The sequence below is a fragment of the Pan troglodytes genome, chromosome 8 (genome assembly GCF_028858775.2).
Source record: "Pan troglodytes isolate AG18354 chromosome 8, NHGRI_mPanTro3-v2.0_pri, whole genome shotgun sequence".
In the NCBI taxonomy this organism is placed as follows: domain Eukaryota; kingdom Metazoa; phylum Chordata; class Mammalia; order Primates; family Hominidae; genus Pan; species Pan troglodytes.
The window spans coordinates 73,682,814-73,699,991 of NC_072406.2; the positions used below are offsets into that span (position 1 = coordinate 73,682,814).

A 17,178-nucleotide genomic window follows, 5' to 3' on the forward strand; every position below is an offset into this window, starting at 1 on the left:
TGTGTGATTTCAGATTATTTTTTAAAGTTTCTTAGGTTTAATATGTTTTCCTTGGATGTTCAAGACTCAATCTTCTATGAATAAATGATAAATTTGGCTCCTTCTTTCCAATTTCTATACCTCTCATTTCTCTTGTCTGATTTCTCTGACTCCTTTCTCCAGAAAAGAAAATAAGAGTGATGTATTTATGATAGCTTTCGCCATTGAGAAACGTTAAGCTTTTATGTAGGAAAAATCTGTCAATTCTTCCGTAGCTTCTGGGTTTCATGTCTTGTTTCAGAAGATCTTTCCCATCCCCCACAGGCTAAAGACAGACTGCATATTTTCTTCTAATATTTATAGTTTTCATTTTACATTTACATCTTTAATCCATCTGGAATTTATTTCTATATATTGCAGGAGATAAAAATCTAACTTTATTTTTTCCAGATGGATTGCAAAATTTCCCAACATCATTTGTAAAATTGGTCAGCCTTTCCTCACTGGTTTGAAATGCCACTTTAATCATATTCTAAATAGATCAGTTTTATTTTTTAAACCAGAGCTTAAAAACCATAAAGGAAATGAATTGCAGTAGAGAGCAAAGATATGAAAAGCCAGCAAAAATCCACATTAAGATAAAGTTGTGCACACACTATTTAATGCATATAATAAAATACAAAGGCCACTCATAGCAAAATAGTATAAATATAAATACTGCAGAGAAAATATTCTTATATGGTATTCTAGTAAGAAAGAGTCAGAGGATGAAATAGATACACATAAAATATAAGACTTAGCAGTTAATTATTCAAACATTGTTTAAAGTTACTCCCTGCATATGGAAACTTATTTGAAGCCTCAAAGCTGTCAACATCCTCCAGCTGCCTAGTTTAACCCCAAATCAGATGTTTCTGAGAGCAAGTCAGAATGTCCACTAAGTAAAAAGCCAAGTCTGAAATTAGAAAGAAAAAAAAACAAAACAATCCCCTTTTTTTCTTGTAATTCAAGACTGTTTGGTATTTCATTTGCGTCTCTGTAGTATACGTCACCATCCCTCTTTCTTAGCATTGGAGGAGGGCTAAAGTGGACAGACGCCTGGCATTTGCAATTCTTTCTCTCTTGTAACAGGAAAAGTTGGTCAAGAATTAAATGCCAAACATTATTACATTCAACTCTGAAAGATGGATAGAAATCTTAAAGCATGTGCACCTACAAATGCATGCCTTTCCAGAGCTTTGAAAATGTTCAATTAAATAATGAGTTAACAATTAGTATTATAATAGTGAATCCTGCTATTCCTTGGCCATATCTATATGGTTCTATAAGGTCTGAAGTGCTATTTGTTAGTGGAACTACAACAGAGCCAAGAGTAAATTTGTATCAGACTCTTCACTGGAAGATTATAAAGCATGTTATTGGCCAATTCAAAATTTTATTTCATTTTGCTATTGAAAGAGCTCAAATAAAAATTAAAACAATAATCAAAGATAAAGACAGTTTACTAATGTTACTATGTCAAGTCATGTCCTTTGAGAGTCATCCAGTAAGGGCAAAAGAAACCCACAAGATGATCATGAGGTGTGTTTCCGCACAGTATCATTGAAACATGCACATTGTGTTTTCTTTCACAAGTGGAATGACATGTTTTTAGGAAGGATATTTGACTGAGTTTAATCAAGCAATTAAATAACAACTATGGCAATAATACCAACAGCACCAACAACCTCAAATAAGCCACTTTCTTCAGGGGTTGGGGATTGACCTACTGTGTGTTGCGGGGAGGGGTTATGATAGAGAGGATGACTTGCATCACATTATACAGGTGTTGTAAGTCAGTTATCTTATTACAGATAAAATGTAAACAAGTCCCAGGATGTCCACACATGGGAGGTAATTGATGTTCTAGCCACTTTATAACAAACACTTGGATGTTTTGAAACATTACAGTATTTAGCAGTCTACACTAAAAACAACTATGAACTGAACAAATTTGTAATATTTAATCAGGAGTCTTAGGAATGGCTAATATATAACCTAGGTTTAGAGCTTTTTTTCAAATAAACTAAGCAAATGCATATTTTTTTTTCCTATTATAAAAGCAGCCAGTATAAGAGAGTGGGAGTACTGGCAGCTAGGTTAACAAATGCTGCCCCAAGCAGATTTTCCTGGAAAACCTTGCAGAAGCTGGGTCTATTTTTGCCGCTATTAATTGCCAAGATAGTCCTGGGTGCTCTTTGACTTCCTGACCCTCTAAATAAAGCTAGACTTTGGACAGGCTTTTTATTTCTCAAGCCCACGAGGAGTCTAATTACAAAATACTTTAATTTAAACACTAGAAACTCATTCACGAAGCCAAGCCAAGTCTCAGATTTGAAAGCATTTAAAAATATCCTTGCAACAGCCGTACTACTTTATACTTTATCTATTTTTAGGGCCTCAGTGTTTGTTTTGCTGGAAGAAAAAAATTAAAACATGAAAAGTATGCCATGAGCAAATCTGCAATAATAAGCAGCACATACATGTTGTGGAAGAAAATATTCAACATAAAGCAGTCAACATAAAAACAGATTCTGCTGAGGCATTTTTATAAATAGCAGTTATTATTTTGCTTTCAACTGCTGAGCACTTTAAATAACATGCCCTTAAAAGTTGTCAAGTGATTTACTTCATATAAATATAATTTCTTGATCTTAACTTTCATAAAATTATTATGGAAAATCATAAATGTATTCCTTTAGTTCCATGTGTCATTTTATAGTAATTATATTGTTAAAATTAGAAGCACAAGGAAGAAAGAAATAAAAACATATAACAATGGCGCTGAAGAAGCCATTTATGAGAAAATATGCATGACTCTGTATAAAAACACAATTTGTCTATAAAAGTTTGTATAAAATGTTTCGAATAGGTATCATGTCACCCAGAGAGTTACAGATAAAATTGTCTCAACTGGTTGTCAATAAGTCATACCAAATTAAGGCCATACCCCACCTTAAATGTCCCTTTGAATTCTCGAGTATACTAATCTGGGGGAATTAGGTTTTGAACCTAAAAGAACAGTTTTGGAACTGTTTGCCTTGTGTAATTACTGCTACACACCTGAGCAAATTTTCACACTGTATCTTTAAAGGCAAAAATCACTTTAAAAGGTTCTGAATCACCTCCATCTGGAAAGTACAGAGGTATGTAAAGGAAAAGTATGGCTATTTCAATACTGGGAAAATGAAGTCTTAATGCAAGAAAATAAAGCGAATTGCCTGATTCCCACAACGGGGTAGCACATTCCGACTCCCGTCATTCAACAAGGGCTGTTGGCCATGGGTGGAGCTGATGCAACCTTCCATCACCATGTTCCCTGAGAGCAAAGGCCACCTCCAGTAGTGGCGGTTCAAAGAAGCTGCAGCTTTGTTCACTACTGCTGGCAGACACCAGAAACCATGGAAACACTTACAGGGCCCGAAACACCTTTATTCACTGCTTCAGAGCTTCCCTGCATCAGCCCACATGATTCAACTTGGCAATATAGAAAATGGGAAAGCAGGGTTCAGAAAAATACTGATGAACATTGCAAATCATGTTCAGAGTAGAAATTGTGACTTTGCTAGCATTTCACCAATATTTCCTGCCTTGCAACCAGTAGATATGTAACCAAAATGGCTTGCTGTGAATTTTGTAGCACCCAAGCCAAAAGCAATAAAATTTCTGTAAGAACATATGGGCCATGGCAGAATACAACATCAGCCCAGAAAAAATGATTTTCCTGGGAAGGCCTGGGCAGCGATGAATAGGGCTCTCTATGATACGGAAGCTGGGCAGAGATTTTCGCTTCTTCCAGCCCACAGTGAGGTAATTTTAAAGGCACTTTTCCCTTCATTTGTTCTGCATTCACTGAATGTACATTTTTTTATGTCAGAGGAACATTGCAGAAAAGATCAGACGAAATAGTCTGACAATGGAGGCAAAGTTCAAAGCTTCTCTATTTCCAGGTAACAGCCGCGACAGTTGGTCTGCACCAAATCTTTCGAGGGCATGTCACTGTAACCTCTTCCATAGCTTTTCAAACAGTTCAAGACAAACAAATCACTTAGTCGTTGAACAACTATAACATCTGATACCATCACACAGAAGTTGTAGCAATAGTCACTAATCAAAGTTTCTTCTATTCAGTTGAAAAAAGAAAATTCCTCAGCTTTGGTTTAAGATCACCTTTTTATGTTGTTCTTTTGAAAATTATTATACGCCAAGGTTGGGGGAGAAAAAGGATCCTCCCTGTAAGAAGAACCAGGGAGTCAGGTTCTAGCCGCAGACCACTGTCAATCAATAACTAAGGGGTGTGGTGGGAGTCGTCGGAGGTGACTGGGGAGCCCCGCAAAGGAATAGCCAGGCCCTCCTTAGACTCGTTCTGCCAGTCCCGCTGAGAGGGCCCACTCTCACAGGTCTGTCCCCGGCAACCATGTTCTCCTTTCGGGCCTTCTGACTGACTTCTCAACGAAGCACGGACTGCCAATGCCAGCACCACCAAGCGGTAGAGTTGCAACACCACCACGAGGAAGTTCTTCGCGGCAAAGAACACCAGCATCTGATTGATCACTTTGAAATAGGTCATCAGTATGAGACGCACGACAAGGAAGGGGCCATCTTGTATGAAGACGCTGATTCCGATGTTCCACAGATCGGCACTGTACTGGCAAAAGAACAGGCTGGGGAATCCCCTCTCTGTCACAGACACAGGGCACACAACGTTCTGTACTGAAAACACAAGACAGACTAGTTACTATCTCTCTTGGAAGTGTAGACATATAAGACAATGCCATGGGGACGAGTCATTAACAATGGGGACTGTGCTAGTAATAATTCTGTGATTTAATTACAGGATGGAAATCAAATGGAATGATCCAGTAATTTAATTCAGGGTGGAACAAGTGAAAGCACCCTGCCCTGTGACTCGCATCCACATAGAAAATGTAAGATCATCTAGTTCTCACCCTGGGCAAAGCACAATTAAATAGATTCTAGGAGCCAGTCATGGTCACAAGTGCTTATAGCCCAAGCTCCTTGTGAGGCTGAGGCTGCACCATGGGGGGAATAAAAAATAAAGGAAGCCACCATTGTGATTCTGGGGTCCACACTGTAAGGAAGCCTCACAGTTGCATGCTCAAGGCCTCAAGTCAGGAAGCATGACTGCCGCATTTTCCAGCAGTGAGTTGCTGGCGGGGTCACTAAGCCTTCCTGGGCCACGGTTTCTTCCTTTGAAAACTGGGATAACAATCATATCAGTGAGGAGAGGGGTCTCTATTCATTGGCTCATTTTGTTTCCATTAGAATAACAGCCCTGCATTCTGTCCAATTTTTCCCTCAATCTTCCCCTTAGGATCACGAATGATTTGCTTGAACGATAAGCTTAAGAAATGGAGCAAACTGTACGTGGCTCTGATCATTCTATATACTCTTTTTAGTATCTGCCTGTTTGTTGGTTTACACACTCAAGCGTGTGCGCAAATTGTGCTGTGAAAATTCAAGTGCTTATATTCAAATTCAAACTTAATTCATATTAAACACATTTTTCAAATGATGGAGGGAAAAAGCCTGAATAAATGCTGTTGTTATTTTATTTTGTCCTAATTCCTTGTGCTTTGTTTCACAGTTTACAATAATGACTGGATATAATTACTGATTTTCCAGTTAAACAAAAGGAGGTGCAATCAACAGAAGAACCTTTGTCTTAATTTCTCAAATGTAAATTTAATTCAGGGTCAAGGGCAGAAAATAATCCTTTTATAATAATGAAGCCTTCCATTTGGAGTTTTCAAACAAAGAATGCCTTCGTCTACTGGAGCCTGCAAATATTATGAAGCTGCTTTGATATGGATAAACATAATGTACTATTTGTTGGAAAATACAATAATGATTTAGTCAGAAGTAACATTTGGTCTTTGTTTTTCAAACAGCTGCATAACATTATCACCCCTGAAAGTTTACAAAATGTCTTTCTTAAATACAAATTTTCTTAGCAAGGCAATAAACCACAAGATATGGGAGGGTGAGGATCGGCAGAGTGAAAGACAAAAGAGAAACCAAGGTTATATCAATGGTAGCCTTTCCTAAGAAATGAGGGCCAGGAAATGGCTCCCAAAGGACCTTCTAAAAGTATTAATTCAGTATCTAATGTGATGGCACCTAATATTCTGTAAGTGGACACCAGCTTGACCAATGAGTATAGCATACCTTCCAGGGCACATTATGACAAAATCTGTGTGTGTGTGTGTGTGTGTGTTAGCATACATTTGTTTGTAATTACTAATAAGTAATTCCGTTTTTGGCATTTCTTAAAAGCCACAGCAAGTTTTTCCATCTATTCCAAATTGTTAATAATTCCAAAAAGAGGATGCTATGTTTAAAATGGCCTCAGACCTCTGAGCCTACAAAAGTGAACCAAAAAAGATGGAGAAAACGTTAAATATCTCTGTCCTAAAGATTAATTCTAATCCTGAGGCTGGCAATTAAGGTGTAATAAATAAACAAGTCAGGCTAAGGAAAACATAATTATTAATTTCTAGAATTTCTTTGGAGTAAATTGACATCCAGGAGAATTCTCAAATCAAAATTCTAGGGTTCCAAGAAGTTTTCAGATGACTCCAGATGAACACTGCTCAATTGAACTTTCTGTGATGGTAAAAGTGTTCCATATTACTGCTGTCCAATATGGTAGCCATTTGTGGCAACTGAGCACTTGAAAGGTGGCTAGTATGACTGAGGAGTTGGAATTTTAATGTTTTAAATTTTTAATTAATTTCAATTTAAAGAGCGATGTGTGGTTGGTGGGTCCCCTGTTGAACAATGCAGCCCTAGATTATTGCTAGTATAAAATGCCTGGGAAACAGATTACTTCTTGCAAAATCTTAGGGGTTTATGTTTTTATTAAAGTAGGACCAATAGGATTCCAAGGACCTCCAATGAGGACAATTTTAACTGCTCCTATGTCTTCTGAAGTTCTAATACATGGGTCTGAAAAAAGAATGAAAATTACTTCTTACAAATAATAAGAAATAAAACTTTTATGGCAGCAACTTGCTAAGCAAACTGTATATTACTGAGTCATGACAAGAATCTTCAACCCTAGTGACTATGATTATCATCCCTATTTCATGGATGAAAGAAAGCTGAGACACAGATGTATTACCTGGTTTACAGGAGGTCTTATAAATCATAACTGATGGAACTGCTATTTGAAGTAAATATAACACTATGCAATTATCTGCTCTACTATCTTAAGCTCACCATGTACCACAGTGGATCCACTCTTCTTGGCTTACTAAGTTTCAATCTACTTTCCTTCTAAGCTGAACTAGAACTAACACTGGGATACAGACATGATAATCCTTTCACTTGCCTTCTTAGTTTTAGCATAGTTAATAATCAAGAGGTGTAATTTTCTATTTCTTTGCACAAACATCAGGATACTTACCTGCCAGGTCAAGTGGAAACTGCAGCATGCTCCAAGTCCATATAACAAGGATGGCATAGACTAGTGCAGGACTATTCCTAGAATACAGACAAAATGTTAAATTTGTAATAAAAAGTATGATCACATGCAGAAAAGTCTTCTCAGTCAATTTTTTTAGTATATTCCTAATAAACCTCTTGTGGCCAAAATATCTTGGTGATTTAATAAATCAATGAAAAAAATCCTTACATGATAATAATGGAATAATGAAGAAGTGAAAAATAAATAATCTGAGACTTAAAGCCCAACATATGCATGAATTATGACAAAGCCTCTTGGTCCCATATTGCTGTCTTTAGTTTTACAAAATTATGGAAACATTATGGGAGAAAAACGATAGGGGAGAAAATATAGATATTAACATGGATATTCAAATGGCTGATTTCAAGGAATGTCAGTGGGAGGATTAATAATTATTCTAAGAAACCAGGGATCGAATTGAAAAGACATTTCAAAAGAGCTAAATGATGATCAAAGATTAAAAGCTCAACATTGAAATAAAATTGTCATTAGATAGGAAAAAGGTAAGGAGATAAATCCAATAAACAAAGATTTATACCAGATAGTAGGACATAAGGCAAGGAATAAGCCTATTTCATTCACCACTGTATCCTTAGTGCCTAGAACAGTGCTTGATGGATACAACATATATTCATGGAAGGAATGGTTAAAAGCACAAAAGAAGGGTCCATACTCAGACAAATATACAAATGTCCTAGACCTAGGAAAATGGTCATGAGGGCTAAAATCAGAAAGAACAGAGGTTACAGAAATGCAAAGGATATTAAACAGGGTCACATTTATTTTTAGCAAAGATAGAAAGGAAGTCATCAATTTGAGCTTGGTGGCATAATAATAGATTTTGTTTCCATCTTCCATCAAAAGAGATTTTCAGATTGAAGAGGTCTGAAAAGCATCAAGGAGGAGTAATTGAAACCAAAAGAAATGAGGTGATTGTAAGGGATATCTTTAAATGCTTCAAGTGTAGAGGCATTAAATACAAAATTAAATCTCAAAACTCTGAGAGAATTTGTAAATGAGATTTCTAAACCATCATTATCTGTCTTGGCAGTTAATGGTGGAGACAAGGTTGGTGATAAAAAAATAAAGTCTCAACTTTCAAAATGAAGCAGAAATATGTCTTGAAGTACAAAAGGCACATTTACTATTAATCTCTAGTTAGATTATATAAATGATCCTTTAAAAGATTTCTGAGAGCCCTTTTAGAAGAACACAGTTATTACGAAGCATCAGCACAGGTCCTCTGAGAAAAATTGCACTCAACTAAACTTAGTTCCTCCTCTTAAAAAATATAGTTAGGATTACCAAGCAGGTAATGTTATGTAAATTGATGACAGACATTCAGATTTAAACAAGACTTCTGAAAAAGTCTCCCATAGTGTCCTCATTAACAAAATTAAGAAATATTCCAGGTGTGAATACTGTTAGGTGGATTCCTGTGTAAATGGCTCCCCACAGGGGGACTCTCCAATGGGTTGTTGAAGGCTGTGCTTTTGATTCTTTTCTACTTCACATTTTATCATGACTTGGTGGACATTGATGGAAGGCTTCTCATATGCACATATGGCATAGAACGTGGATAGAAAACCAGTACCCTGGAAGACACAATCAGGATTCCAAAAGAAGTAACTGGATGACCTAGATTAGAATAGAATTGGATAGAAGAAAGAGCATTTCACAGCAGCAGCCATAAAAAAGGGCTCAAAGATTTTCCCTAATTGTTATCTAATTATGAGTCCACAGTATGACATGATTTATGATTTACCAAAATCAAATAAAATCATAGGTTGCTTCACAAGAAATATAAGGTCTAAAATTTTAAGTGGAAATGCCTTGGGAATGCAGACTGTAGCTTTTCCCTCTTTACACAGTCAATGTCTATACACAACAGATGTTCAATAAGTGCCTGAATTTTTAAATAATGTTATGGACAGTTTCTGATTTCAGACATTCATGCCAGGCAGTTTTCTAAATGCTTAACTCTATGATCACACTTAATCCTCACACCAGTTCAACAAAGTAGACACAATTGTTATCTCTATTTTATCAAGGAGGTAAAAGAGAGTTGAGGAAATTTGTCCAAAATAATGTAGTTATGAGTGTTGAGAGCAGAAATCAAAACTAGACAGCTGATTTCAGCATTTACTCCTTTGGACATTACATTATATTATTTCCATGAATGAAACGGAAACTTTTAGGTCTGCTCTATTCTACAATGTTCAGAACATACCTGAAATATTATGTGTGATGCTTCATATATTAGGAGAAACATTTATAAAGTTTCTTGTACCAAAGGGGAGAACTAGAGTGTAAAGCATTCAGAGTCATGATCTATGTGAGACAGTTCAAGAAACTAAAAACTAGAGATAATTCCTTAGAAGTTTTATTTCATATGTTTAAGGACTATAATGTGGAAAAGGAATGAAACATTTCTTTTGACTTGAGATGGCCAATTCAGGCTCAAAGGATTTCAGTTGCACCTGTGAGAATTCAAATTTCATCACAATAGAGGAAAGTAGTTTCTAATAATATTACCTCAAAATAGAACAAGTTGCCACTTGGGGTTAGTATGTCTTCTATTAGTGGAATTTTTCCAACAGAGCCTGCAGAAAAAGTTGTTGAGGATATTTTCACAAGGTTTTTTCAATAGATGCAAAAGAAATTTTTCACAAGATCTTTTGAAGTTTCATCTAATCCCAAACTTCAATAATTCTACCAAAAACTATGTGCAATTTGCCTGCAAGGCAGTAGAAAGCAGTGGCAAAGCAGGGGGCTTTGGTACCAAGTGACCAGAATTCTAACACCAGCTCCAACTCTCACTAAAGAAATAGGATGTGAGATTCTAATTCCAGATTGATCAGTTATTAGTCATATAAATATGCATAACTAGTTTAACATCTGCATGCTTTAGTTTACCCATTTACATTATGAGGAAGACAATAATAATAATTATTGGATTATATAATAATTTTATTAAGTATATTATTTAAACATGTTAAACACATAAAGCTCTTAGAACAGCATGTGACACAAGCTATTATGGTAGATCACTACAAATTAGTTATTTTTGGTTTCATGTCACCTTGAGACTTTATTTTCCTTGCCTGACATGTCTTTGCTTATAAAATTGGGATAATAAAAAAATTTACCTCATAGTGTGGATGTAAATGCAAAATAACTTACTAAATTAAACCTTTTAAGACTTCTTAGCACACAAAAAGTCATAAATAAACATTACATAATTGTAGCAGTAGTAATTTTACTAGTATGTCAACATGCTTCTTAAAATCTTTGTATATTATTCACCATCCTACAGAATAGGGATAAATGATATACTAACCCTAGCCCTACGTAAATCCAACTTTAACCATACAATAATAAATGCACATTTTTTGCATATGCATATATTATCTATGCACACACAAAATACGGAAGAATGTGGGTATTGAAAAACATACTAGTGAAATTATCAAACACAATTTTGGAAAAGTAGGTCAGAAAATTTTTAAAGCAGGCAAATATGAATTATTAGATCAGACAGTAAAAATTCTCAGGAAGGTTAAATGTTAGAATGTAAATAAATCATGGAGATTAATGGCAAACACTCAAGATCTGCAAAGGAATTTTGGGTGGATTTATTCACCACTGTCCCATGTGTGTAATCTGCCTTCACAAATGTCAACTGAGAAGCATGTAAGCAGACAATGACTTGATTCAGAGAGAAACAAAAAAACTTGGGAAGTTTAATTATTGACATTAGTATCACTTTTCTATTTGAAAAAAATTGTAAGATAAAAGACTGGCATTTGGTATATCAGCACACTCAATATGGTGGTTAAAAGTAAAAATAAAAAGTCATATTTTGCCAATTTGCTTAGCTATTTGTTTTTGGAAGTGTAAATATTCCTGTAGAAAAGACAGAATCAGTGGATAGAATTCATCTAGTTTTTTTTTAAATGAAAAATACCACCAGAAAAGGAAAAAATAATAGAAAGGAAGAAAAAAATGAAGTATTAACCTACCCTGGAAGAAATATTTCACCATTTCTTCCAGGTGAAAAAGAGATTAGCCTCAACTCTGCAAAATAAAAATAAAACACAATGTAAACATAAGAAGAGTCTCCTTTGTATGGTCAAGTATTCACAGGGAAATGTTAGTAATGCTGTGAGAATAGAATTCTTTTTAGTACATGATCTATTAATATGTTGGGGGGAAAAAAGACTGCACAAGGTGATCTCCAAAGGTGTGAATGGCCAGGGAACTCTCCGTGGCAATGATGTTGAAATTCTGACTTGTGAAAATGTTGGAAGGTGGCTGTAGTGAAATGAAAAGGTCAGCAAATCCTTTCCCCAACAAACATGTATAATACTTAAAAAATTGTCAAAAATTGTCAAAAACAACGATCAGGGCTCTGAAAATCAACCAAAGTCAAACAACAAATTGGGTAACATTTATTCATGAAAAGCTGGCCAAGCTTCAGGTAAGAACAGTGGGAATCTGAAGCATTCTTACCCACAGATATTCATTCCCCTATCCCCAGCTTGGCTATTTTTTTTTTAAATTGTACTGAATGAAGTTAAATAGATGAGGAAAAATTTATTCAAGACTATTGCAATACAGGAGAAAGATTAAACTCAACTCTGCTAAAACAAAAAGTAGCAGAGTTTTCAAGAACTAGGAAAACTTTTCCTACTGGAAAAGTACTGGAGACTGTTAGGATGGAGGTTGGTCAATTTGATTAGGCCACTTGTGTTTGGTAATTGGCACTTTTCAAAGTTAGGATCCTACCCTCTCACAGAGGCTGGGAGACAGGGGCTCCATCTTTCTTTAAGACTGCATTTTAAATAGATGGCTCCCAGGTCCTTGAGAAAGATATTGCTGGTTTGCAAACTGGCAAGAAGCTGGGAAATTTACATTTCAAAGGGGCAGAAACAGAATTTATGATATCAAGTTTCTTAACGTAAATGCTGTATGAAAAGATAAATTAGGGACCTATAGTCAGCAAAAAAAAAAAAAAAAAAAAAAAAAAAAAAAAAAAAAACCCTGTCTAAGTTGATTCAAGTTTTGGGAATGCTAAGACCATATTGATCAGTTAAAGTGGTAATTTTACCAGTGACAGCTTTGGAGTGGAGTATGAAATCTCACACTCAGCGGTGTGGTCAATAGAAGTAACAAACTTGATTAGAAATATTTAAAAAATCTGTAGCTTGCTACTTTGAGACTGCAGTCCCAGTTGGAGTGGGTAATGAACTAACTTTAAATTTAATAGAGAGATTCTTAAAATGAGAGCTATAGAAGGGCTAGATGAGTACTCCTGTAGGCTTGGCTGACTGAGAAACTGCAGGCATGTTCAGGGAAGGCCAAAGAGGGCCCAGTGGGAATCAAAAGCTAAGGCAGACATGAAAACATCTTGAACTCTAAATGTGCTATCCACTCCATGCACAGATCATCAAAGAGCAGAAGTCATAAGGGCTCATAGTATTTGATTCCAATCTGCCCAAGTTATTGACTGACCAAAAACTACATAGCCATAGGTGTGACCACTAAGACATCGAACTAAAAATAAAACTAGGAATTTTTAAAAAATCTGAGACATCAGTGACTACAACCCAAGGAGAGATACATTCCTCCAATTAAGAAAACAGATGCAACAAAATGAGAAGCCTCAGGTGGTGGCAGTGGTGGGGGAGGCTGAAGATAACATGGTTATAATACATTATCCAAAATGCCCAGTTCTCAACAAAGGAAGAATGTGATATATAAAAGAAAAAATCCAGAAATATCTAACTTACAATCAAGAGGGAAAACTGGTCAGTAGAAACTGTCTCTACTGAGGTGCAGATATTGGATTTAGCAGAAAAATATTTCAAAGCAACTATTATAAATATGTTCAAAGAATGAAAGAAAACTAAGTTTGATTGGTTAAAGAAAAGTCTCATGGCAATGACTCAATAAGTGAGTAAATAAAGATACAGAAACTATGAAAATGATTAAATAGAAACTCTAGAATTGAAAATATGCAAACTGAAGTGAAAAATTCAATAGATGAACTCTACAATTGGACTCTACATCTGGATTTGAGATGGCAGAAAAAATAATCAGTGACCTAGAAGATAGATCAATAAAAATCTAATCTGAAAGACACAGAGTAAAAAAAGATTGAAGGAAAAACAGCAGAGCTTCAGAGACCTGTGGAACACAATCACTCATATATATTTTTAACAGGAGACCCAGAAGAAGAAAGATAGAAAAGAGAGGAGAAAATATTTAGAGAAATAATGGATGAAAATTTTGAGGAAAAAAACGTAATTTACAGGTGTAAGAAGATCAACAAAGCCCTAGAATAAGTAAAAGCAAAGATCCACACTTAGACACATCTCAAGCTACTAAAAGCCAAAGAGGAAAAGAAAATCTTTAAAATATCAAGAGAAAATTGAGTCATCATGTACAGAGTAACAACAAATAAGTACAGTTGACCTTCCAGCAAAGTGGGGGTTAGTTAAGGGAACTGACCTCCCCACACACAGTTGAAAATCTGTGTATAATTTTGGCTTTTCCAAAACTTAACTACTAATAGTGTACTGCTGACTGGAAGTCGTATCAATAACATAAAATCAATTAACACATATTTTGTATGTTATATGTATTACACACTACATTTTTATAATAAAGTAAGCTAGAGAAAAGAAAATGTTATTTAGAAAATCATAAGGAAGAAAAAATGTATTTACTATTCATTAGTGGAAGTGAATCATCATAAAGGTCTGCATCCTCATTATCTTCACATTGAGTTGGCTGAGAAGGAGAAAGAACAGGAGAGGCTGGTTGGTCTTGCTATCTCTGGGGTGGAAGAGGTGGAAGAGGTGGAGAAGGTGAAAGGAGAGGCCAGAGAGGCAGGCACACCCAATGTAAGTTTTATTTTTTAAAAATCTGTGTATACATCGACCCACACAGTTCAAACTCATGTTATTCAAAGGTCAACTATAATGGCTAACTCCGGTCAGAAACAATGAAGGCCAGTAGACAGTGAAATTATATATTTGTATATATATGTAAAATGGTGGATCTTTGTTTTTACTTATTATATGGCTTTGTTGATCTTCTTACACCTGTAAACTATGTTTTTCCTCAAATTATATATATATGAAAAACCTGTCAACCAATAATTTTTATATAGCAAAACTAACCTTTAAACATGAAGGTAAAATAAGAACATTTCCAGAATTTAAAAAAAAAAAACTTGGAGTATTTTTTACTACACATTTGCCTTAGGAGAAACACTAAATAAAGTCTTTCAGGTCGAAAGGAAATTACACCACATAGTAACTGAAATCCACATGGAGAAATGAAGTGCATGAAAATGATAAATGTATGGGAAATTAAAAGAACATATAAATATACAGCCATATAGATATTTTCTAATATCTTTTTAAAACCTTAAAAGATTATATAGAACAATAATTATAACACTGGATTATTTGATTTATAACATACAAAGATATAATATATGTATAAAAATAACAGCAAAAAGGAAGAGGAGGAAACAGAGTTATCAGTAATGGAGCAAGTGGGGCAACAGTGCTATGACCAAATGGAGTCATATTGTTAGGCTTTATCAGAATTAAGTTAGTTTTACCCTATAATAGAGTGTGAAATTTTAAAATGTATATTGTAACCCCTAGAGCATCCACTAATAAAATAATTCAAAAAATGCATGGAGAAATTGACATCATTGACTTAAAAATGCTCATATAACCACCCCCACCAAAAAAACAAAAGAGTAAAGGAGTAACACAGAAATAATAAGGACGTGAGACATAGAGAAAAACAAATAGCAAAATGGCAGCTATAAATCTAACCATATCAATAATTACATTAAATATTAATGGTCTAAACACAGTGTACCAGCTTGAATAGTGTCCCTTAAAATTCCATGTCTACCCAAGTCTCAGATTGTGACCTTATTTAGAAATGGGGTCTTGGTAGATGTAATCAAGTTAAGATGAGGTCATATGGATTAGGGTGGGCCCTAATCCAATGACTAGTGTCCTTATAAGAAAAGGAAAATTTGGAGACGCAGACAGACACACTGGGGTGAATGCCATGTGAAGAAAGAGGGAGAAATTGGAGTGATATATCAACAAACAAAGGGACACCAAGAATTGCTAGCCACCACCAGAAACTAGGAGAGAAGCATGAAGCAGATTCTTTTTCAGAGCCTCCAATAGGAACCAGCATCTTGGTTTTGGATTCCTAGCATCTGGAACTGTGAAAAAAGAAATTTCTGTTGTTTTAAGCCACCATGTTTGTGGTATTTTGCTATAATAGCCCTAGTAAACTAATATACACTTAAATCAAAAGACAAAAACTGTACTTAACTGGGGAGGAAAATGCTGTTTATAAGGGACAGAATGTAGATACATATATACATATAATTTAAAAGTAAAAGAATAAAAAAAGATATCTCTATGCCAACATAAGAAAGCTGGAGTGCCTATTTTTGTAGGAGACAAAATTGACTTTCAGAAAAGAAATATTACTAAAGAAAAAGTAAAGTAATGATATTAAACTGATAATTTAAAAAATCTTCCCACAAAATAAACTTGGTCCAGATGGCTCCCTAGGTAAATTCTATAAAATATTTAAAGAAGAAATAAGACCAAACCTATGTAAAATCTTTCAGAAAATATAGAAAGAATACTTGTTGAAGTATTTGATGAAGTCAGCATTACCAAAGACAGAAAAAGATATCATTAGAAAATAATACTACAGATCAATATGCCTCATAAGCTAATGTTAGCAAACTGAATCCAATAACATGTAAAAAATATTACAGACTGAGCACAGTGTCTCACATCTATAATCCTAGCACTTTGAGAGGCTTAGGTGGGGGGACTGAAACCAGGAGTTCAAGAGCAGACTGGGAAACATAGGGAGATCCTATCTCTACAAAAAATAAAATAAATTAGCCGGCGAGGGCCTTTGCCTCTGGTCCCAGCTGCTTGGGAGGCTAAGGTGGGAAGATCACTTGAGTCCAGGAGGTCAATGCAATGGTGATCACACTGGGTGGTGCCTAGACCTGGGCTAAAGGGAAAGACCCTGTCTCAAAAGATAAAAAAAGATTATATGTTATAAAAAAGTAGAATTTATCTCAGGAAGTCAAGGTTGGTTTAATATCTGAAAATTAATTAGTGTAATATATTGTTTTAATAGAATAAAAGACAAACAACACATAATTATGTCAATAAAAGCAGGAAAAGGATTTAATGAAATTTAACACCCACCAAAAAATAATTCCCAATAATCTAGAAATAAAAGAGAAATTCTTCAAACTGGTAAAGGGCATCTATACAAAACCCACGAGTAACATCATCTTTAATACAGCAAGACAGAATGCTTATCTTTTGAGATTGAAATGTCTACTCTTACTACTTCTATTTGACATTGAAAGAAGTTCTTGCCAGTGCAATAAGGCAAGAAAAATAAAGGCATACAGAGTAGAAATAATCAAAACAGTCTGTTCACAAGCAGCATGATACTGTAAGGAGAAAACTTAAGGGATCAAACTAATTAGCAAGTTGAGCATGGCTGTGATAGTAGATCATCATACAGAAGTAAACTGTGTTTCTATTATAGCAATGAAAAATGTGAAAATAAAATTAAAAAAATAA

General features: G+C 35.1%; 1 protein-coding gene across 4 annotated transcripts in view; it reads right to left on the reverse strand.

Annotated features, from left to right (window-relative positions):
* Positions 1-623: 623 nt before the first annotated feature.
* TMEM26 (transmembrane protein 26) overlaps positions 624-17,178 on the reverse strand; it is a 71,321-nt gene continuing 54,766 nt past the window's right edge. For all 4 annotated transcript variants that reach the window (XM_063781826.1, XM_063781825.1, XM_063781827.1 and 1 more), the window contains 2 exons: positions 7,448-7,524; positions 624-4,731 (listed from right to left, as the gene is read on the reverse strand). In XM_063781826.1, coding sequence (XP_063637896.1) covers positions 4,307-4,731; positions 7,448-7,524 — 502 coding nt within the window. In that variant the 3' untranslated portion in view covers positions 624-4,306. The remainder of the gene's footprint in view (positions 4,732-7,447; positions 7,525-17,178) is intronic.